The sequence below is a fragment of the Lolium rigidum genome, chromosome 3 (assembly GCF_022539505.1).
Source record: "Lolium rigidum isolate FL_2022 chromosome 3, APGP_CSIRO_Lrig_0.1, whole genome shotgun sequence".
In the NCBI taxonomy this organism is placed as follows: domain Eukaryota; kingdom Viridiplantae; phylum Streptophyta; class Magnoliopsida; order Poales; family Poaceae; genus Lolium; species Lolium rigidum.
In genome coordinates this window covers 237,446,325-237,470,552 of record NC_061510.1, presented here as the reverse complement: position 1 = coordinate 237,470,552, position 24,228 = coordinate 237,446,325, and the positions used below count along the sequence as shown (strand labels likewise).

Sequence of the window (24,228 nt, the reverse complement as noted above, 5' to 3'; positions counted from 1 at the left end):
ATGGCTGGTAGTGGCACGCCGGAGGAGTTCCTGGGGCAGCAGCTGGGTTTCCTAGCGCGGCTGGAGCCGCCGTCCCCGTCCCTCTTCGTCGACCTGCCGCCGACGCCCCAGTGCGAGGAGGACGGCGACTCCTCCTTCGACGACATGGTGCTCCCCTACATCTCGCGCCTGCTCATGGAGGAGGGCACGGACGACCACTTCTTCCTCTACCCCGACCACCCCGCGCTCCTAAGGGCGCAGCTTCCCTTCGCCCAGATCCTCGTCGACGCCATCCAAAGCGCCAGCGGCTCCGCCTCCACCTCCACCTCCACGCTCTCGCCGTCTTCATCCTCCTCCGACGCCACTGCCTCCCCCACCCGCAGCACTGCGTCGCCGTACGACCCAGTCCAGATCTCCTGGTCGCCCGCTGCCACGGGATTCCCTGACACCCAGAGCTCCGCGCTCCTCAACGGCGAAACTGAGCAGCCCAGCCTCGGCTCTGGCTTCTTTGATGGGAATGGCCTGTTGTCCGGCGACAAGGACATGCTCAACTTGGCCTTCCTCAAAGGAATGGAGGAGGCAAGAAAATTCTTGCCGCCCAACAGCAGCCTCACAGTCGACATTGGTTCCACCTTCGCAGTGACGGAGGAGGATAGAGTGCCTGCAGGTGGTGGCCTCAAGAAAAGGAGGGACATGCTGGAACCGGAGGCCGGCAGAGCCACCAAATTGATGATGCCAGAGCAGGAGGAGGATGGTGCACGCGAGCTGTTCGATGAAATGATGTTCCAGGAGCAGGAGATATGCATGAAGGGGGTTCAGCAGCTGTGCATCCCCGTGGATGGCTCCATCGGGAAGGGGAGTGGGAAGAGGGGAAGGCCGAGAAAGGACCCGGTTCATAGTGAGATGGTGGACCTGCACACACTGCTGTTGCACTGCGCTGAGGCGCTGTCCACCGACAACCGCCGCGGCGCGAGCGAGCTGCTGAAGCGGATCAAGCACAACTCAAACCCCCTCGGGGATGCGGCGCAACGGCTGGCGTATTATTTCGCCGAGGGGCTGGAGGCACGGCTGGCGGGTAGGGGAAGCGAGCTGTACCAGTCGCTAATGGTGAGGCGCACATCGGCTACGGACTTCCTCAAGGCCAACCAGCTTCTCATGGCAGCTTGCTGCTGCAAGAAGGTGGCCTTCGTCTTCGCCAACAAGACCATCTGCAATGCCGTGGCAGGGAGGAGACGCTTGCACATTGTGGACTATGGTCTCAATCAAGGATTCCAGTGGCCTGGCTTGCTGCGCGTGCTGGCGGCTAGAGAAGGTGGACCTCCGGAGGTGAGGATCACCGGCATTGATCTCCCTCAACCTGGTTTTCGTGGATCCTATCACATTGAGGAGGTGGGGCGCAGGCTCAGCAACTTTGCCCGTGTGTTCGGTGTGCCGTTTAAGTTTCATGGTATCGCAGCAAAGCTGGAGACTGTCAAGCCCAAGGACTTGAACATCGACCGGGATGAGGTGCTTGTGGTGATTAGTCTTTGCCATTTCAGGCTTCTGATGGACGAAAACCTCGGCTTTGATAGTCCGAGCCCCAGGGATCAGGTTCTCAACAATATTAGGGAGATGCGCCCAGATGTATTCATCCACGGGATTTTGAATGGCTCGTACGGTGCTACATACTTCCTGACACGGTTCAGGGAGGCGCTGTTCCACTATTCTGCACAATTTGACCTGCTGGATGCGACCGTCCCCCGGGACAACAACGGACGTCTGCTGCTTGAGCGCGACATCATTGGCCGATCTGCCTTGAACGTCATAGCATGTGAGGGTGCAGACCGGGTGGAGCGCCCTGAGACATACAAGCAGTGGCAACTCCGGAACCACCGGGCTGGGTTGAGGCAGCTTCCGTTGAACCCAGAGGTTGTTAAGCTTGTGCTGGACAAGGTCAAGGACAGCTACCACAAAGACTTCGTTGTTGATGGGGATCAGCGGTGGTTGCTGCACAGGTGGAAGGGGCGTGTGCTCTATGCCTGGTCAGCCTGGATTGCAGACGATGCCAGCTAGCTTCTTTCTCGATCTAACTTTGATTCTAGACTTCGATTGATCTATCCATATTTATACTTAGCTCAACGCCCAAGTTGTAGTAACTTCCACGGTGCCATGAGGTAGTAAGTTACTTCTATGGTGACCCAGAGCTTGATGACACAAGTTATTATTTCAAAACCACTTGATTATGCTCATCATGGATCACGAAGCTTTAGGGGTGGAACTTTTGTAAGTTAGAAATCTGCAGAATGCAGTAATGTCTATACGTTCATGAGCTGGCACTGAATTGGATGCTTTGGCTATTGTATTGCTGCGGATTTGTAACAATGTTCCAAAAGACCTGTAGAATTTATGAGTTCATGTTGTCAAATTGTGTTGGCATGTCCCTTTGGGCCTGTGTAGAGTAACCAGATGTGTGTTGAAGCCGTAAAGTTGTACTGGCTAGTGGCTAGTCAGAGTTGATGTGCACTCATTCTTAAATTCTCTGCACAAACAGTTAAAGGTTAATTTGCACTGATGATGGTTTCTGTACACAACAGGCACTTACTTTATAGCCTTAATTTTGCAATGGTCCTAGAAAACAGATGATCCTATAACTGCCTCTCTGGGAAAACAAAATTTATAATATAACTTCTGTAGAGCTCAGTGGTATACTATTGTATCATGATTCTGAGAAAGGTGCAAACTGTGCGCAATTGCAGATTGAATATTCCTCCAGCTGTTAACCACTTCTAGGCCCATTCTTCATACTGTTCTCTACTGATTTTGGGTTTCAATATTGCTCTAGTGATGCTTTCCAAATGTGTACTTTATGCTTCCAGCAATGAGTACTGACTACCTCTGTACATCCTTGTGAGCTTATTACTTGATCTCGATTGCCTTTTCTCTCTATGTTTGCACCTTGCAAGTTATAGTATTCTGTGCTATGTTTTGTTGCTTACCCGCCGGACTGTAGAAGGCCACTGATTTGGTTAAATGTGCAGAGCATGCGAGAGAACATAGGACTAGGGATCAAGCATCTCTAAGACGTGTACAAACTTTAGCATGGTTAAAGATCTTAAGGTATGCTTTGGTCTGTGGGAACATATTGTTTACTCTCTTGACATATTGGTGCGACCTTGCAGACATCCACATAAACTATTGTGTTTTTGCGCTCCTTTTCCTTTTGATTTTCATGTGGGACAAAGTACTGTTAGTTGTAGTTCAGACATCAGGAGTAGTGTATTGTGTGCATGTCTTTTATTTTGCCAAGGATCAGGAGTAGAGTAAAATATGTAACACTCTTGTGCTATGAATTGGAACAAGAAGCGGCAGAAGGTGACATCCTACCATGGTTGATTAGGAAATCAGGTGTTATTTGTACTTTCTTGTTGGAAAATAATCGGTGATTCCAAGGAAACAAGCTTAGCACAGCAACATCATACCTACCAATCTACCATGCCTCTGTTCCATTCACCAACAGCTTACTCTTGAATCCTAAGAAGCCCATTGTCATTGCCATTACACTGCACGCCACCATGGCTGCAACTCCCGTCGATGACTGCAGTGCTATGCAGGATCACCTGTCACTTCCCTATATTGCAAGAATCCTCATGGAGGAGGAGGAAGAGGAAGAGGATGTGGATGAGAACCACCCTGTGCTCCTTCATGCCCAGCGATCCTTTGCCCAAATTCTCTACTCCTCCAGTGTGCTTGCCTCTGCCTTATTGGCAAACCAAAGCGACAACTTTGCCGGTGTCACACATTCAAGGAGTTCAGTCAAAGACAGTGTTATTCAGAGCATGCCTAGCTCAGACGTCTTCAACTTCAAAGCTGCAGATGAGGTTGGCAGCTTTTTGTTGCTCGCCAACAATGAGCACAACATGGACATGTTCAGCACTGCCTTCTTCAAGGGCATGGAGGAGGCCAACAAGTTCTTGCCTACAGACAGCAACCTAATGGCCAGCAACCAGGGCCAAGCAAAGGAGAAAAGCTGCAGGGGCCGCAAGGACAGATACAGCAAGCTGGAGGCTGACGTTGGCAGGACAAGCAAACGTCAGGATGCCGGTGCCTATGAGGAGTTCGACGAAATGCTCATTGCCTTGGACAATGGGTCTGGGAAGAATAACAAGAAGGGGAGAAAGAATGAGGTGCAGGTGATTGACCTGCACACGTTGCTGATCCACTGTGCCAAGGCGGTGATGGATGACCGGCAGAGTGCGGGTGAGTTGCTCAAGGAGATCCAGCAGCATGCCTCACCCACTGGCGATGCCACGCAGCGGCTTGCCTACTGGTTCGCAGAGGGGCTGGAGGTGCGGCTCTCTGGCACAGGCAGCCAGGTGTATGGCACACTCACGGCAAAGGGCACCTCTGCTGTGGCACACGCAGAAGCTTATCAGCTATTCATGTCCACCTGCTGCTTCAGGAAGGTATCCTTCTTGTTCGCCAACAAGGCCATCTTCAATGCCGTAGTGGGGAGGAGCAGGTTGCACATCGTAGAGTATGGCTTCCATTACGGGTTCCAGTGGTCGGAGCTGCTGCGCTGGCTGGCAGCAAGGGATGGTGGCCCGCCGGAGGTCAGGATCACCCACATTGACCTTCCACAGCCTGGATTCCACCCAGAAAAACATATGGAGGAAATGGGTAATCGGCTGACTGACATTGCCCGAGAGATTGGTGTTCCATTCAAGTACCGTGCAATCATGGCGCAGTGGCAGACCGTTTGCATCGAGGACCTGGACATTAAACCTGACGAGGTTCTTGCTGTGAACGACCAATTCAATTTCAGGACCTTAATGGACGAGAGTGTCATCGCAGCCAGCCCAAACCCCAGGGATGCAGTCCTCAGCAACATCAGCAAGATGGAGCCAGACGTGTTTGTCCAAAGCATCATGAATGGCTCCTATGGTACCTTCTTCCTGTCACGGTTCCGAGAAGCCCTCTTCTATCACTCTGCGTTTTTTGACATGCTTGATGCAACCATGCCACGGGAGAGCAAACTGCGGCTGGCGCTGGAGCGTGACGTCTTTGGCTGGATTGTCCTGAATGCTATCGCATATGAGGGAGAGGATAGGGTGGAGCGTGGTGAGACCTATAAGCATTGGCAGATCAGAAACCAACGGGCCGGCCTCAGGCAGCTGCCACTGAACAAAGAGACTGTTAAGATGGCTAGGGACATGGTCAAGAACGACTACCACAAGGATTTTGACATTGACGAGGATCAGCAATGGCTGCTGCAGGGTTGGAAGGGTCGCATTCTTTACGCCCACTCGACGTGGGTGGCAGAGGCAACTAGCTACCACTGTTAGCTATTTTCTCCTTGCTGTACTGGAGCAAAGGCAGCTACAGATAATTAGCACTCTACTATTTGTGATGAGGTTTATATTCTAAACTTTGGAGATGCATTTTGACTCGTCCAGTGTTCGTCGGACGGCATAAATCATTTGGGATGATTTTCCTTTTTTTTTTTGCTCTTGTCTTGTACTCAAGCTCATAAAGAAGATAAAAATATATATCTGTATGGTTTGTGATTTATCTGGCGTGATGGCTACATACATGATCCAATAAATTTGAACTGGTAGCATGCTTGTTTTTGTGGCTAATGTAACTGGCCACTACAGTGGCGCATCAGTCTCCAGAATTTGATGCTGAGATCTGGATATTCACAGGAACTTTCGGATCTCTTTGTCGCTGTCTGATGGATTCATGGGATGCCGGCAAGGAAGATGAAGTTAAATATTGGAAATAAAATACCTATAAGGTTGTTAGAATGAGGTGATATCAACCTCATGTGTTCATACATTTTATGTTTGGTCGCATATGTTACAAGTTCGGTTATAGATGATGAGGATCAGCACGGTAACCAATTCTGTTCCTTCTGAAGCTACCATGCTCTTTAACAGTTGGCTGGTAAGTATAGTCTATAGAGATAATAAATTATTTGTTATTTTTAGACTGTCAGTGTTACTGTATGTTCACTTGAGTATGATTAAATTAGAGACATGTTTTTGATTCAAGTTGGCCACTGCTCTTCTTTGCTTAGGTAACCTGATGGATTCAGCAGCGGATTTATTGTGCTGATCTCTTTTTATTGGACTGTGCCAACCTTGCTAAGTGCTCTTTCAAAACAAATGTCGTGCAAATAGAGCTGCTAGTTTAGCCCTTCATCATTAAAGTGGTATACTGGTATGCAAATATTTTCATGTGCACATACTACTCGAACATCATCCATTTGTCATTCTTTCCAGAGTATTTTAGAATGCCAGTTTGTTTTTGACATCTTGTACTTGGAAATGGAACAAGAAGGTTACATCATACATAGATGATTAGGACGGCTGTTTTTTGTTCTTTCTTGTTGGAGACAGTTCGGTGATTACAAGGATACAAGTTTGACTGAGTAACATCATACCTACCATGATTCCATTCCATTTATTCCAGGAAGCACATTGCCACTGCCCTCTGTCATTACCATGTCTGCCCCTCCTTTCTTGCCCAACCTTCCCTCAATGGCGCACGATGACAGCAACTGCTTTGCCGTGCAGGATCACCTGGCACTCCCAAATATCGCGCGCATCCTCATGGAGGAGGAGGAGGAGCACCTTGACGAGGATAACCCTGCGCTCCTCAAAGCCCAGTGGCCCTTTGCCCAAATCCTCTCATCCAGCACACTTAACTCTGCCTTAGTGGCAGACCAAGGCGATATCTTGGCTGGTGACATGAGCTCTCGCAGTTCCGCCATCTTTAAGTTCAAATGTGTTGATGAGGTTCGCAGCTTGTTGTTGCTCGCTGACGGCGAGTACAACACGGAAATGTTTAGCACTGCCTTCCTCAAGGGCATGGAAGAGGCTAACAGGTTCTTGCCCACAGACAGCGAGCTGACAACCACCCGTGGGCAGGACCAATTGAAGAAGAAAAGCGACAGGGGCTGCAAGGAGAGGCACGGAGAGCTGGAGGGTGATGTTGGTAGGACGACCAAATTGGTGGAACCTGGTGCCTGCCAGGTGTTGGACCAAATGCAAATAGCCATGGACAATCAGACTGGCAACATTAACAAGAAGGGGAGAAAGAGCGAGGCACAGGTGATTGACCTGCACACGTTGCTGATCCACTGTGCCAAGGCGGTCATTGATGACCGCCGGAGTGCAGGTGAGTTGCTCAAGGTGATCCAGCTGCATGCATCACCCACTGGCGACGCCACACATCGGCTTGCCTACTGGTTCGCCGAGGGGCTAGAGGCGCGGCTCACCGGCACAGGCAGTCAGGTATATGGGATACTCACGGCGAAGGGCACCTCTTCTGTGGCACACTCAGAGGATTACCAGTTATTCATTTCGACCTGCTGCTTCAGGAATGTATCCTTCTTGTTCGCCAACAAGGCCATCTTCAAGGCAGCAATGGGGAAGAGCAGGTTGCACATCGTTGATTATGGCTTCCGTTACGGGTTCCAGTGGTCAGAACTGCTGCGCTGGCTGGCAGCAAGGGATGGTGGCCCACCAGAGGTCAGGATCACCCACATTGACCTCCCGCAGCCCTGGTTCCACCCAGAAAAACATATACGTGTGCTCCGGTACAACCCCCCCCCCCCCCCCAAAATTAGTTTTGGCTCAAAAGCCCACCAAACCCATATCCAAGCCCGTATGACGCCCGTATGTGAACTCGTATATGACCGTCTCTATACCGTATGCGTCTTCCTCCTTCCTCCCACGATCGTGATCGATCTCCCACGTTCGAACTCGACGAGCCGGCTGCCGCCGTCCCGTCGCACGATCTCGGACGCCACGATCACCTCCTCACCGCCGCACTCCTCCGCCACAGGGCTCCTCCGTCGCTTCTCCACGATCTCCTCTTCACCGGCATCTCCCCGGAGCTCGACGAGCCGCCGTCGGCGCCGCACTCCGTCACCATAGACCTCCTCCACCAGGGCATATCTTCCCGACGATCTCGGCACTCCCATCTCCACGATCCTCAGGGCCTACTCGACGAGACGCCTCTGCTGCACGCCGTCGCGTCGAGCTCCGTCTCTCCGGCGAGCCGATCTTTCGCTGGGTAAGTTTGAATCTCTGCCGCCGGACATGTCCGGCGTCTCATTTAGCGTGTCCGGCGCTGGGAAGACAGTCCGGCACACACGAACCAGACAGTCCGGCCTTCGGCGGACAGGCCGGGGTCTTTCTTCCAGACTGTCCGCTGTCCGTGTCCGTGTACTAAATATGAAATAGTGATTTGCATTGCGTTATTGTTTAGAATTTTGCATTAATTCTTTATTGCGTGCGGGTTTTGTGTAGTTTTTGGAGAAATGGGGGACTATAGCTCAACTTGGAGTGACGGGGATGACGGATATACGGGCGATGATGATTCTACTTCGGAGAATAGTTCCAAATCCAGGATCTATGAAAATATACCTCCTTTTGGGGAGAACCTTCCATCATCGGCCTCCTCAGAAAACATGAGTGAAGTATGTTGATTATTTTTTAATGGCTACCAATGAATGGAAGCAATGAAGTGACATGTTACATTCTTTGTTTTTGGCTGTGTAGGTGCTATACGGTGGTCACGAGGAGGATGAGTATTCGGACATGGAGGTTGGGTTTGATGAATATAGCGTGGAGGTAGGACTGCATCACGAGGAATCAAGCTCTGAAAATAAGAGCGAAGTAAGTATATAGTTTTAGTATGGCAAACCGTCAATGTTACCGTTGGAACGACAACTTTTATGACTTATTTTCCCTTCATGTGTAGGTGATATCCGGTGCCGACAATGGGCGTGAACATCACGGTCAAGCGGACCCGGATATTGTGAGTAATGAATATAAGATGCACTCTATGGAAGAGCACTGTAAAATACTGGACATGACATTTTCTTCCGAACCGGCGGCTTTTGTGTGGTACAACAGCTATGCGAGAGAGCATGGCTTCAGCATCCGGAAGGACATTTTGAAGAGGGCAAAGCGAGGGAAACGTGGTAAGGGAGAAATACGGTTAAGGCGGTATGTCCGTTCCGAGGCGGGAAACGTCGGGAAAAGCTTTTAACGCCGGAAGGCCGCGGTCGTAGGCTACGACCCGAGACTCGTTGTAACCGCAATGCCAATCTCACCGTGAAGCGTGACCTATCGAGAGGAGTATGGGTTGTCAAAAGTTTTTACGGCAATCACAGACATAAACCAGCTAGACCGGACGAAGTACCATTTCTTCGATCGCACAGAAAGATTAAGCCGTACCAGAGAGCTGAGATACTATCTTTGGGAGCAAGTGGGATGAGAAAGTACATGATTATGAAACACTTTCTCAGAAGACATGGCTACGGTGGTGTAGGCTTCGTAAGGCGAGATCTGTACAACCTATGTTGCAGGGAGAAGAGGAAGCTTATTGCGAAGGGTGATGCTGCCACAGCACTTGGTATTATGGCCGCGAGGAAGAAGAGTGATCCTGAATTTTTTTTTGATTACCAAGTAGATGATGAAGGACGGTTGAAAAGCATGTTCTGGTGTGATTCTCGATCACGGCAGGACTATCGAGATTTTGGCGACGTGGTGGTGTTTGATAGCACGTACAAGATGAACCGGTATGCTATGCCATTTATTCCTTTTGTAGGCCCGAACAATCATCGTAAGACTACGGTGTTTGCATGCGCTCTCGTGTCGGACGAGACAGAAGATACATATGCTTGGCTGCTTCGGACATTCTTGATCGCAATGTGTCGAAGAAGCCCAAAGGTCTTATTACCGATGGGGACGCCGCGATGATATTAGCTATTCGGAATGTCCTTCCAGACGTGTGGCACCGTCTATGTACTTGGCACATAGAGAAAAACATGAAGAGACACCTTGGTCATAAGTCGCTAAAGGAATTTCGGCCATTCTTATACTACGCCACTTCAGAAGCCATTTTTGAGGAAAGATGGAGCGCGTTTCGTCGCAAGTGGGAGACAGATAGTACCGAAGAATGGCTCAAAAGGATGTACAATAAGAAGAGAATTTGGGCTGCCGCGTATCCGACCGGTGGATATTTCCTTGGTATGAAAAGCAATCGGAGAAGTGAGAGTTTGAACTCATGCCTTCACCTTCACCCGGATTATGGTATGACCCTAGTTGACTTGATAATGCATTACGAGAATGCCATTGTTCGCATCCGTGAGAGCGAGGCCGAAGATGACCGCATCTGTTCCCGCAGTTTACCGGTGGCGATTCATCGAATCCAAAGAGATAGAGGTTGCTCTTGCCCATGCCTTCGATCCAGCCAACTTCTACATCTTGCGGCAGGATGTGAAGAAGCTTGGTGACCTCGAGATTTTTGAGGAATACGTGGGAACAGGGGGCTCTAAACAGTTTATGGTCAAATGGAGGAATAGCGGCGGATACTCGTTTATCGTGGAGTATAGCCCTAATCAGCCGAAAGAGTTAATACAGTGCAGCTGCCGAAGAATGAATCGTAAGGGGCTTCCATGCAAGCATATCCTATATGTATTGAAGCACCTGAAATTTTCCGAAATACCGGACTGTTGTGTTCTTCGGCGATTCTCCAAAATGGCAAGAAATGGATTGCCAGCACGGCGCAGAAGCGATCTTTTCGCGTACGGTTACTCGGGGCCAGGGAAGCGAAAAAGATACAACGACATGGAAACAGTATCGGCGGAAGCTATGGATGCGGTAGTAGATGATCCAGCAATGTATAATGAGTTCATGGCATATATGAAGGGCTTAGTAGCAAGAAAATATGCGAAAAAGAATGGACATGATGGTCACACAGCCTTCGCCGAAGAAGACGCATATGATTTTCAAGGCAATGCAGTTCCGGTTGGTGATCCCAATAAGGTTGCCACGAGAGGAGCACCTAAGCAAAACACAAAATCTGCACAAGAGGTAAATCACCCCGTGACGAAAAATGGTAGACCACTAGCGTTCGACGAGCGTAAGACCCGGAATCGGGGGTGCACCGCCTGTGGTGTCATCGGTCATAACAAACGGAACAAAAAGTTGTGCAAAAAACATCCGGAGTAAGTCTTCTTACATATTTTTCTTAGCTAGGCCGATTAATTAAATCTATGTTAAACGAGTACTAAATAATTTCGTTTTGTAATGCAGGTATATGGAAAAAAGAAAACAAGTAGAAGTGCATCTTCACTAGCGAAATTACAAAATTAAAGCTTTACCTTGAAGATTATGTATTTACTTCGCCTTAATTGTAATTGACGGAAACCATTTGTGATTCTATACCATTTTTCATTTTCATGTACTTCCATTCATTGTTATTCATTATATAAATTTTACTTTCGATGTGTTTCCACAACAAATAAACGTCAAAGAAAATACCACAACGGACAGTCCGGCGAACGGAGAGGGAAAGTCCGGCGATTCCCCGGATAGACCGGGCTGTCCTCGTTCAAGTCCGGCCTGGTCTGCGGACAGGCTGGTGAAACCGCCGGACAGGCCGGGTAGCGTGCTGTTAAGTTCCAGGGGCTACAGGAACTGCCCGGACAAGTCACCGGCCTGTCTGGCAAATTGTGATGTCTGTCCGTCCAGGGCGCCGGACAGGCCGCCGGAATCGACCGGCCAGACCGGCGGATATGGTTTTAAGTTACGATGAATCGGCCGGACATGTCACCGGACTGAGCTTGTTTGGCCGGCTTGGTCAGGAGGCTAGCTTCGGCGATTTGCCGGCCTGTCCGTCCATTGCGGCCGGCCTGTCCGGCTTATGTAAGGAACAAGCTATTTTCCTTACCGGACTGTCCGGCCATTATGCCCGGACTGTCCGGCTGAAGATTTACTGATGAAAGAGTCAGTGTAAACAAGCAAACTTATTGTCAACGAAATTCACATATGAAATTCAGGAAGTATCACAAGCATTAAACACACATAGTCTTACAACACAAGTACCTAACGGAACGCAACATGGCATCCAACACACATAGTCTTACACATGAAATCCATCAAACATAGTCTTTACACATACGTAATGGATAAACAAGTTTCACATGCCAATAATAATCAAAGATTGAGCGAGACATGCAACTTTGTCATTACATACCGAAACTATCATTCTACTTGCTTCAACTATGACGGGCCTCGCCTTCATTTCCGTCGGGCTCATCTCCATCTCCATCGCTTGAATCATTGTCAAAGTACTCCGCATAGCGTTTGGTGGGAAATGTATACCTGGGAGAAGCGGTGCTTGATGATGCAACCACTTCATCATCACTAGCCTGTCCACCAAGTTCACGCACTTGAGCTTTGTACTTGTTGATTTTCACACGATCAACTGATTTGAGTTTGGCTATCTCGTCGGCATTGGATTTGCAAATCCCAAAGAGCAATTTTTGAGTCTTTGCCATGAATTTCTCAAACTTGGAAGGCATGGTACAACGATCACGAGAAGGACCAGCTTGCTTTTTCTTGGAGGGTCGAGCGGCGGCGGCGGTCTCACCAATGCCATCTCGTTTGAGGAGTCCACATTTTGTGCTTGCAATCCTTGAAGATCTTCTCGCTGAAACTTCGCATCAATGAGCACTTGGATGTATGGTGCATATGGGAAGGTCCTATCTTGCAAATAAGAGGCAAGGCGGATTTGTTCGTAAAGAAAATCCGCCAAATCAAACCTCTCGGTACCATTAGTGTGCATCCGAACCAATAGGTCTATGGCAAAGTTCCTCACCTTCTCCCTATCACCAATCTTAGGAACTAGCGCCATGTTGATGACCTTGTGCATGAAAGGATACGGTGCCACAAGTAGAGATGTGATCTGTGCATTGTCTACGGTAACATTAGCATTCGCACGACGAAGAGGGGCAAGAGCAACACCGGTCATTGAATCACATGTGTCCGATCTGGCATGGATCTTATAGAGATTTTCACCCGTATGAATATTGAGTAGGCGGGCAAACTCTTCGAAGGTGACACTCAACTGCGTCCCTTCGGTACTCCATACAAGTGACCTGTCATCATCCGGAACAAACCGACACGAGGCATAGAATTGCATTACAGCTTCTTCACTCCAGTCTCGAGAAAGAGTCAAAATGCCACGCAGCCCCATAGCATCAATTATCTCCACACACCCTGGGAAGCTTGCACTGTTGCTATCAATGAACTCCATGTTGACTGATTTCTGAGGAAGGATAGCATGCTTCAGAATTATGCTTTCATAGATATCTTGGTGCACACGAGACAAAAACCTTGGATCAGTAGCATTCTTTCTTTGCGCAAAATAATCAGCTTTCCTTGCAAGAATGTAATCCTTCCTCGACATTTTCTTGTAGTCTTGCAACTTGTAGTTTTTGGGGTGTTTTGGCCTTCTTTTCTCCCCACCATGTTTCATAATCATGTTGACCCTAAAACCCTTGTTTCGGCGTCTCCCCACCATGGGATCACCATGAATCAGACAACCAACCTAGAAACCCCTGGTTACAAATGGTGGGCCACCCCACCATGCACTAGTGTGCCAAATATTTGCCCCATCCATGGTGGTTACATCTACATCAGGGCATGTTGGACCCGTGTTGACCCTAAAACCCTTGTTTCGGCGTCTCCCCACCATGGGATCACCATGAATCAGACAACCAACCTAGAAAACCATGGTTACAAATGGTGGGCCACCCCACCATGCACAAGTGTGCCAAATATTTGCCCCATCCATGGTGGTTACATCTACATCGGGGCATGTTGGACCCATGTTGACCCTAAAACCCTTGTTTCGGCGTCTCCCCACCATGGGATCACCATGAATCAGACAACCAACCTAGAAACCCCTGGTTACAAATGGTGGGCCACCCCACCATGCACAAGTGTGCCAAATATTTGGCCCATCCATGGTGGTTACATCTACATCAGGGCATGTTAGACCCATGTTGACCCTAAAACCCTTGTTTCGGCGTCTCCCACCATGGGATCACCATGAATCGGACAACCAACCTAGAAAACCATGGTTACAAATGGTGGGCCACCCCACCATGCACAAGTGTGCCAAATATTTGGCCCATCCATGGTGGTTACATCTACATCGGGGCATGTTAGACCCATGTTGACCCTAAAACCCTTGTTTCGGCGTCTCCCCACCATGGGATCACCATGAATCAGACAACCAACCTAGAAACCCCTGGTTACAAATGGTGGGCCACCCCACCATGCACTAGTGTGCCAAATATTTGCCCCATCCATGGTGGTTACATCTACATCAGGGCATGTTAGACCCATGTTGACCCTAAAACCTTTGTTTCGAGCGGAGGCGGCGGCGAACTTGGATTGGAGCCATATATGGCACACTTGCATGGTGGCATGTCGCACACATGTTTCGTAGGGTCTTCCCATTTTTGTGTGCTTTCCAAGGTCACCCCATGGTGCGAAGGAGTCGAAACCAGGGTTTTTGGGGTTAAAACGGTATTGCATGAAAACCCTAGTTTGGACCACATCCTTCACGCGATCAGCACTGAATTTTGTCAACTTTATGGTATATTGACTTGTTTATTATGTTTTGGCTGATTTAAAAAAGTCGAAAAAATCATCTTTTTAGAAATGGTTCTATTAGGCCTACCTATGGGACCGATTTCTGAGAAGTTGATTTTTTTGAATTTCTTCAAATGGACCAATCTTGTTTCTCCTAGTAAAAATAGATATATTTCACATGATTCAACAAAAAAAATTATAAAATATGTTACAAATATGAATGAAAATAATTTGGTAATTTAAACTTATCCGGACAGTCTGGCTGTCTGTAAGCCGGACTGTCCGGCCTCTTTTTTTTTTGCACTCCCGGGCCGGCCCAATCGCGAATTGGCAGGGCCTTCATCGCCGGACAAGGTATGGTATTTGGCCGGACTGTCCGGCGTAAGCATCTGTTGCAACTACCCCTATTTACGTGGGACAAAACCGCTCCATCCGAGACATGCTCGCCCTATATATATACGCCCCACCTCCACGACGCAACAAATCAACTACTCGTCACCGCGACACCGCCGCCATCGACAAAAAGTCTTCCGGTCGCCGCCTTGCTTCGAAGCGAGGTGCATGACCCGCCGTGGCGAGCCACTCCGACGAGTGCCATCGAAACCACCCACGTCGCGTCCAAGTTCTGCACCATCGACAACTTGGAAGCATCCTACAAGGTATTACACATCAACCCTAAGGTTCATCAATGTGGCAAGTAGATTAATGGTAGGGTTCTGCAATAGTACAAGTTCTTCAATACTTTGCGTATGTAGATCATAGTAATCTGTAAACAATGGCGAAAATAGGGTATTAGGGTTCAGACTAGGGTTCATCAATGTCATACGGATCTACCGGACAGTCCGGGTTTGCACGACCAGCCTGACCGTTGCTCACCACGACGGCCAGTCCGTTGAGCTCCCGACAGGGCTGTCCGTTCCCCTACACGCCAGCCAGTCCCTCAATCTCGCCGGCAAGTCCGGCGCGTGTGCCGGACAGTCCGGCATGTTTAAGACGGCATGTCCGTTGCTGTTTCGGCCTGTCCGGAGCTCTAGCCGGCATGTCCGGCAATGGCGTTGTATTACCAATCCTGCCTTAGTTAATTAGTCTAAGATATTATTCTATTGAGACAAGTATTACTTATATTTCCATGTCTTCAGTACTTAAAATTCATGAATCACTTGGGATGCTTATATTTAATTGTACACCGCTCCCGCATCAGCTTGTTCTAGTCCCATAATTTTTCTAATTGCTAAATAATCATGTATGTTATCTACAGGATGGAAGAAGTTGACGAAGTTCCTTGCTCGGTTGAAAAATGGTGCAACTTTGTTGATATGTTGTCAAACGAACAACGAGGTGCACTTTTTGGATCCGGTGTACATTGTATGCTCGAAATGCCAAGGATAAGGATGCGGCAGTCTGTGCTGAAGTTTCTAGTGCAAGCTTTTGATCTTACAACAAGTACATTTGGGTTAAATGAGGGAAAGGACCATATTTCTCTAGGAGGCAAAGAAATCTACGCATTATTTGGTTTAGAAGACAAAGGTTTAAACGCTGTGGCCATAATTGCTCAAGAAGGCAAAGAAGCGCAGGGACGGATACCACCCGAGTGGCTCGATCCGTCAACAGAGAATCTCTTAATAGATGATTTAATATTGGATGTTGAGCTTCGTGGTGCCTCGGATGACGATTTTGTACGCAAGGCCATGATGGTGCTTCTCGCCACAGTAATTGCACCGTACTCTAATAAGGTAATTTCGAAGCCGATGTATGCATTGGTAGAAGACCTCGATCGAGCTAGGAAGATAAACTGGAACTCATTCACTCTGGAGTACACCTTGGAGGGCATAAGGCAGTGTAAAGGTGGACGCGTAATGAGGCAGTGGCCAAAAGGAAACATGGCGGCATTACAGGTAAACCGTAATATTTCTTAGTCAGGTAATATTTAACTGCAGTTTTTTGGTCACAACTGTTTCTTACTCATTCTTAACATCTTTTCTTCTGCAGTACATGTATTGGGAGAAGGTGCAACCTCCTGGTGCACCAGCCTTTAACCCATTGGTATGTATGTACCCATTGATGAAGAACTGGACCGAAGTAGAAGGGAAGAAGAGAGACGCCTCCGACGCGCAATATGGCCGTGGGAAGGGAAATGTAAACAATTTTTTCTTGTTCATATTTGTTTCAGCAGCTCATATTTAACAACAATAAATAATTTGATGTTGTAACATGCAGATTGACAACGATATTACTGCGGAGCATAGACTCTCAAAAATAAACACATCAAATAGTGTTGGGAGAAAAACATCTGTTTCAAGGAAGGCCACAAAAACTCCTGCGAAAAGCCCCCCTTACATGGAGCAACTTTTGGAAAGGGTTAATCGCATGGCTGGGTAGCTTACTCTTGTCCGTAAGCAGATTGCAACTATAGCAGACTTATGCGCAGAGGTAAAAACGTGGCGAGTTTAATTATGCACGCATCATTCATTTTGGACCTGCCATGACACATTTTTTTTTCGATTGCAGAGAGTTATTGCAAAGTTAAATCAGGAGGGGATCATTTATAGACGTGAGAACAAAGGCACGTCTGAAGGGGACAAGGAAAGCGAGAGCAGCCAGAAGGGAGTTTATCCATCAAAGTACTTCACATCAGTTCAGAAGGACGAGGATGCTGACGACGAGGATGTTGACGAGGACGAGCTAGACAATGCAAATGGCAGCACACCTGCACCACCTGTTGCACGCAAATTAATGACCGATGATCCTCAACCATCTGTACTGGTTTAATTGCAGCAAGGGTGACAAAAAAGATCCTATCGAAATTACAAATGATGTTCCCGCTCGATCGTCATCCTCATTATCGTCTTCAGCATTTGTATCTGCAAAGCCAAATGAACCTCAGAAGCGGAAGCGCATGCCATCCGCAAAGGTCCGGTCCCCTTACTTGTCTGAAAAAATGGCAAACAAGCGTCAATTCCGAGATGACAAAAATTCTGAGGGTAAGTTTGTTCGTCTCACATGCAAATTTCTTAACGACCTTTGCATATCACTAACCGCAGTTCACCCGTTACTTGTTCGTTGCAGGTAACTTCCATTCACTAGATGCACTACTTGAGGTAAATGATTTGACAGAAGATCACGTCGAAGCTGCCGTGTCACTTGTAAAAGAACTATCAAAGTGCTCCCGACGCCGCAACAAAAAAGTTTACAGTTCTGAAGGACTCGTGCTGACTGCCCACCATGTTGCACCTATTATAACCCATGACCGGTTGATGGGCGATGTAAAAACAATTTTTTTATCCCTGTTGTATTACATAATAACTTTCTTGATTGAAGGGCTAATTAGTTGTGTGTACCAATAAATTTTGCAGGTCATCAATGCTTATGTGCGACACTTGTCTCGTCGTGTTCCAGATGATCGTGTCCTGTCCACCACATGGAGGTCGACGCATCTCATAGAAGGGAGGACGAGGGGTAGAGATGTTTTTCCACCCGGCCACCACCAGATCGAAATAGAGAAGAATCGAGCCATTCACAGATGCATGGACGAGTATTTCCATAAACCGAAGGTACGAGCACATGCAATGCAATGCAATGGTGTACACAATTCATTCAGTGTATATTGAAACATACTTACATATTTTTATTGCAGTACTATCTCGCTGTAAACGTTAATGGCAATCATTGGGTCACCGTCGTGATGCATGTACCCAAGAAGGAATTTCAAGTATTAGATTCCCTCTATGTTCTTCGCAGTTACATACATATCATTGAAGCATTGGTATGTTTTCATACTACTTTACTCTGTCATAAGTATTTTGTTAAAATATTAATCATTACTTACTTAATCTTAACTACTCGTTTTACTTCAGAGAACCGAACTTGCTTATGACATAGCAAAAGCAGATCATGGTTTTCCTGATCCTTCAAACTGGCCTATAAAACAATACAAAATGCCAAGACAAAAGGATGGGTGAGTACATGGTGCAACTAATTTTCATCTATATTATTAATATACAATGCAATGTTACTTACTGTTTTTTGCTTGTCTTGTATTATGACAGAAACTCATGTGGACTTTGGGTCCTAAAATGTATGGAAGAATGGGATGGAGATGAATTTAGAACCACTATTACACAGGTAGGTAAAACAAAATTCTACTTACATGATGAACTAGCAGCACATGTCATAACATGTTCTCTTAATTTATTTTTGCAGTACACTCGTTGACTCTACCGGAGAAGTTATGGTCGGTGAAATAATTTTTTCACCTAGTAACGAGCTGGATAGGGTCAAAGATAAACTACTCAACCCCAATGGCGAGGAAGATGATGCTTAGGTCCAAGGTCTAGTGGATATGGTCGGGTTTTCGTCCCGTAGAAGGTTTCCCGGCGGTGTTCAAGACTTTGTTCATTTTATATTCTATTTGCTGTGTAATGACTTGGAAACTATACTTTACAATACCTATTTGCGTCATATGGAATACCATACTTTGTGGAATATGTATGCAATCATCAAGTGCCGGATAGTCTCACTATTGACCGTGGACATCACTATAATCTTTATTGCGCAGAATTTGTTGTCAAACTTTTGCAAACAATCCGTTAACACCTTTGCGGATGATAATAACTTGGTATGAAAAGCTTTATCTCCAAATACTTCAGGTGCAGGAATTTACCCAAAACCAATTGTGTATTGACTTTCTGAAAAATAATACCCAAAGATTAGGACTTATTAATAGTTTAGGTCAACAAATTACTGAACTGGTACAAAAGGGATAACACTAGCCTCATAAAGTGACTTCACAAAAAGCGTTTCAACATTTGGCGCAATGGATAAAAGTTTGGTACTTGTCATCTGCATTTTTCTTGGTGGTGTTAATTCATTGCCGGACAGACCGGCTAAGGATCACGGTCAGGCCGACAGAGGCTGCTGCCTGTAAGTCTTCTCCCCGGACATGCTGGTGGCTGTGGCCGGCCAGACCGGAATGCAGTGCCAAAAGCCTTCGTATATTCGTTAATTATTGTCCGGCCTGGCCGGTTCTCTACGCCGGCCAGGCCGACAAAAGCTGCGTACAAAAATTCCTTGACCGGACAGGCTGGCCCGTCTGGCCAGACAGGCCGATAGAATTGGCAAATGCCTCTGGAAATTTGATGTTCCTCCGGAACAACATTACCGGTCTGTCTGGTGTATATGCCGGACAGTCTGACCGGTCGATCACGTAAACCGCGCCCCGGACAGTCCGTCCCCTATGAACTGGATGTCCGCCGTATCCGGACTGTCCGGCCAGGTCCTGGCCGGACAGTCCGGCTAGGTCCTGACCGGACTGTCCGGTGTCTCCGATCTGCCATGGCCGGCCGGCGCCCACCACGATGGTGCACAGCCCACGATGATCCGCCAAACTCGCCGTGGGCCCACAACTGTGCCGTACTTGTATCTCGTATAATTGACTGATTGAATTGGGCTATACGAATTTTGTACGGTGCCACGTGATCGGTATTTTATACTAATAACGAAGGGGTATCGAGCGATCTTAGCCGTTCTTGTGTTTGAGCCCGCTTAAGCCCAAACTGAGTTTGAGGGAGTTTGGGGGGGGGGGGGGTTTGTACCGGAGCACACGCCATGGAGGAGATTGGTGATAGGCTGAGTGACATTGCCCGAGAGCTTGGTGTAACATTCAAGTACCGAGCTGTGATAGCGCAATGGCAGACTGTTTGCATCGAGGACCTGGACATGGAACCTGACGAGGTGCTTGCTGTGAATGATCTGTTCAATTTCAGGACCTTAATGGATGAGAGTGTCATCATAACCAGCCCAAACCCCCGGGATACAGTCCTCAGCAATATCAGCAAGATGAAACCGGACGTGTTTGTCCAAGGTACCGTGAATGGCTCATACGGCACCACCTTCTTGTCACGGTTCCGGGAGGTCCTCTTCTTTTACTCTGCAATGTTTGACATGCTTGACGCAACCATGCCACGGGAGAGCAAGCTGCGCCTGGCACTGGAGCGAGACGTCTTTGGCTGGGTTGTCCTGAATGCCATTGCGTACGAGGGAAAGGATCGGTTGGAGCGTGGTGAGACCTATAAGCATTGGCAAATCAGGAACCAATGGGCAGGCTTGAGGCAGCTGCCACTGGACAGAGAAACTGTTCAGATGGCTAAGGACATGGTCAAGAACAATTACCACAAGGATTTTATCATCGATGAGGATCACCAATGGCTGCTGCAGGGGTGGAAGGGTCGTATCCTCTTGGCCCACTCGACATGGGTGGCCAAGGGAGCTAGCTCTGACTGTTAGCTATGTTTCTGTAGTTCTAGTTCATGCACCTGAACATAAATAGATAGGGTATAAATACTATACTGTTTGTGGTGAGGTTTATACTCTTAACCTGAAAGATGCATATTGAGTTGTCTGATGTCAATTGGATGGCGTGAAGCATTTCAGATGACATGGCGTTTTCTTTGCAGTTTTCCTCTGTTCGACGTGATTTTGTATAAGTTGCAGCAGTGCTTCATTGCTTGGCAAATTAGCGTGAAAAGAAAATAGTTGATCGATTCATGTACTAGTATGCGAAGCATGCAAGCTAAGCTAGTATTGAACAACAAGCAATATGCGTAGAGCTGGCCATTGGATACGTGGAGATAGTAAATTAGCAATTGATGGATCCATCGAGCTTCATGAGGCTATGACACAGGCAGCTTTCACCTTCACGAGCGCCTAAGCTAGCAACGTGAAGCGACTAACTCAATTATGTTTATTATTTTGATTTCTACAGGCATACGAGTACAAGCCCAAAAGTAAATACGTACATCCGTGCATATACACCGGCCAGTTCGTGTATACGCGTGCGGGCCGGTACACTGATCGGTTTGCCTCACAAGATATTTTGGCCAGCTGAAAGCGATCTGATAAACATCAAAAACAAGATCGCTATTAGCGCGCGGGTGCGAGCGTAAGATAAACATTGCTGCCGCCATACTCGCGGAAGGAGACTCCGCGCAGCTATCCATCGCCGGCTGCCTATAAAAGGAAGACACAGCTCGTTCTTTGGGAAGGAGAAAAACACACAAGACGCAACAGCCGGAGGCGCAGCTCCGGGGGTCAGCGATCTGAGAGACGCACAGCTCTCGCACCTGAAGACACGCACAACTCTCGTCTCTGAACACGCAGCAGCCGGAGGCGCAGCTCGGAAGACACGCCCCGGAGACCATCCCATCTAACCAGACGCAGCAGCCAGAGAGCAAGACGGAGAGAAGACCATGGAGGCACGGAGGCCAGAACTCTCGCGCAGGTCTCGCCCCTGAAGACGCCCAGCCGGAGGCAGCTCTCGAGCAAGGAGAAGGCCATGGAGACGACGACGCCGGCGTTCCCAAACGGTGAGAATTACGGTTAACTCTCCCTCTCCATGCAGCATACTCGCCGACCGGTGTCGCTCGCTCTCGTCTTGCACGATCGCGGACGACAACGAAGTACACGCGCCGGAGCTGCCGGCTCAGCCCGGCGCCATTCGCCGCAACGATAACGGCGCCCGCGACTAGGCTGTCGGCTGCTGCGCGGCGCCATCAACGACATCCGCCGCAGCGACAACGACGCTCGCCACGAGGCTGCCGGCTGCTGCGCGGCGCCATCTGCACCACCCGTGAGACGCGATGACGACGTCCGCGAGGAGGCGCCATCGACACACCCGCGAGGCACGACGACACCGACCTCGACAAGGCCAACGACGTGCGATGCGACGCCATCTCGACGACGCCCGCGAGGAGGCTGCCGGCGTGCAGCGCGGCGCCGTCAACACACCTCGGAGCCGCAATGACGGCGTCCGTGACGAGGCTGCCGGCGTGCAGCGCGGCGCCATCAACACCACCACAAGACGCGACGACGGCGTCCGTGACGAGGCTGCCGACGTACAGCGCGGCGCCATCTTCATCACCATAAGACGCGGCGGTGACATCCTTGACGAGGCGGCTGGCATGCAGCGCGGCACCATCTCCACCACCCGCGAGGCGCAATGATGACGAGTCCGTGCCAAGGCTGCAAGCGTGCAGCGCGGCGCCATCTCCACCACCCGCGAGGAGCGCCGACGATGACGAGTCCGCACCGAGGCTGCCGGCGTGCAGCGTGGCACCATCTTCACCACACTTATGGGGCGCGACGACAACGCCCTGGATCGCCGGCGTGCAGCGCGACGCCATCTTCAACTCTACACCATGCCATCGATGACAACGTTGGGGCTGCCGGCGTACAACCCGGCGCCATCCGCCATGGCGAGGACGACGCCGACCTTGACGACGCTGCCGGCGTGTAGCGCGGCGCCATCTCCACCACCCTTGGGCGCAGAGACAACATCCGTGTCGGGGCTGCCGGCACGTAGCGCGGCGCCATCTCCACCACCCGTGAGGCGCGACGGTGACGCCCATGAGGAGGCTGTCGGCGTACAGCGCGGCGCCCTCTCCAGGACGCCCACGAGGCGCGACGTCATCTTCAACTCTACACCATGCCACCGATGACAACGTCGGGGCTGCCGGCGTACAACCCGGCGCCATCCGCCATGGCGAGGACGACGCCGACCTTGATGAGGCTGTCGGCGTGCAGCGCGGCGCCATCTCCACCACCCACGAGACGCGGCGACAGCGTCCTTCACGGGGCTGCCAGCGTGTAGCTCTCTCCCTTGACCGGCCGTGGGATCATCGAGGCGACACAACCGGTACCGCCTCTTCATCACGCTCAGCAGCCTTGCTGGACGATGGCGCCGCAGGAGTTGAGTTAGGAAGCAAGCTGGGGACGTGATAAATATGTCCTCTCCAATTCAAGAGCCTATACAGAAATAAAGAAGGTTGGAGCTGGGCTTATGTGTATGCATGCATTTACCGATTTACGTGCATGGTATAGAGCAGCCTCCGCGCTGCTCAGATCCTCATGGCCGCCGATGCAACGCAAACCATGGGGCACAATGGTGGCCCTTGCCACATCATGTACACAGGCGACCGTTCGTCGGGTGTCGGACCTCTTCGATCCTTGCCGTCAAAGCAGTGTCTGCTAGTCACGGGCTCACGGCAACCGCGGTCACCACCAACTTGAGAGCGGCCCGCGCCCGAGGGTCATCTAAGACGGGATGGGCTTTGTGTGGCTATCACATGGAGGCCACTCGAGCCTGGCGACAACACCACTCGTGGCGAGGCGAGACGACACCTTCGACGCCACTCCCCCACTAGTCCGTGAGACGACATCCTTGTCTATGCTGACAGCCATTAACTTGGCGTTGGTCCAAGACGAGGCGCCGACCACATTGGCTACATTGACTGGCGTGTGCGTCGGTTTTCACACCGACGCCAATCTCCAACGACAACTTACTCCCACGAGGCATATACCCCTTGTGCACCCCGACAAGGCTGCTGGTCGTCGACAAGTCCCAGCTGAGCGGACCCATGCTACTTCAACTCCAACTATATCAACACCGTCAAGACCGACGAGGCGCGACGGCGAGGGCGGGCATGGCCGGTGCAAAGGCCATGCTTCTTGCGGCGCGTGTACCGACGAGGACACGGGCTCTGCCGCTGCCCACACACACCACTACCACATCATGCATGGAGAACGCAAAGCGAAGACGACGAAGACGACCACACGGCTTAATCGGAGGTGTCTCGCGGCGTAACCCGCGGGAGTAATTAACCGGGTGCCTTCCGAGGCCCCGGGAACCAGGAGATCACAATCGCCATAGTCACGCTGGCCGCGCGAGCAGGCCACGGAGCGCTTTGTATTCGGGAACTTGTACTTTGTTTCTCCAAGAGAGATTAATGAAATGCATGCTTCCCTATCTTTTTCT

At 49.5% G+C, this 24,228-nt stretch overlaps 2 protein-coding genes across 2 annotated transcripts; both read left to right on the top strand.

Annotated features, from left to right (window-relative positions):
- On the top strand, positions 1 to 2,411 carry LOC124696210 (scarecrow-like protein 14). Its single transcript, XM_047228970.1, has one exon. The coding sequence runs from the start codon at positions 1 to 3 to the stop codon at positions 2,029 to 2,031; it is 2,031 nt and encodes a 676-aa protein (XP_047084926.1). The 3' UTR covers positions 2,032 to 2,411.
- Positions 2,412 to 3,530: 1,119 nt separating this feature from the next.
- LOC124696209 (scarecrow-like protein 14) lies at positions 3,531 to 5,300 on the top strand. The gene has a single exon (XM_047228968.1). The coding sequence runs from the start codon at positions 3,531 to 3,533 to the stop codon at positions 5,298 to 5,300; it is 1,770 nt and encodes a 589-aa protein (XP_047084924.1).
- Positions 5,301 to 24,228: the final 18,928 nt, after the last annotated feature.

Excerpts from the sequence above, each read along its gene's own strand:
- LOC124696210 (XM_047228970.1), top strand. The coding sequence starts at position 1 with ATGGCTGGTAGTGGCACGCCGGAGGAGTTCCTGGGGCAGCAGCTGGGT.
- LOC124696209 (XM_047228968.1), top strand. The coding sequence starts at position 3,531 with ATGGCTGCAACTCCCGTCGATGACTGCAGTGCTATGCAGGATCACCTG.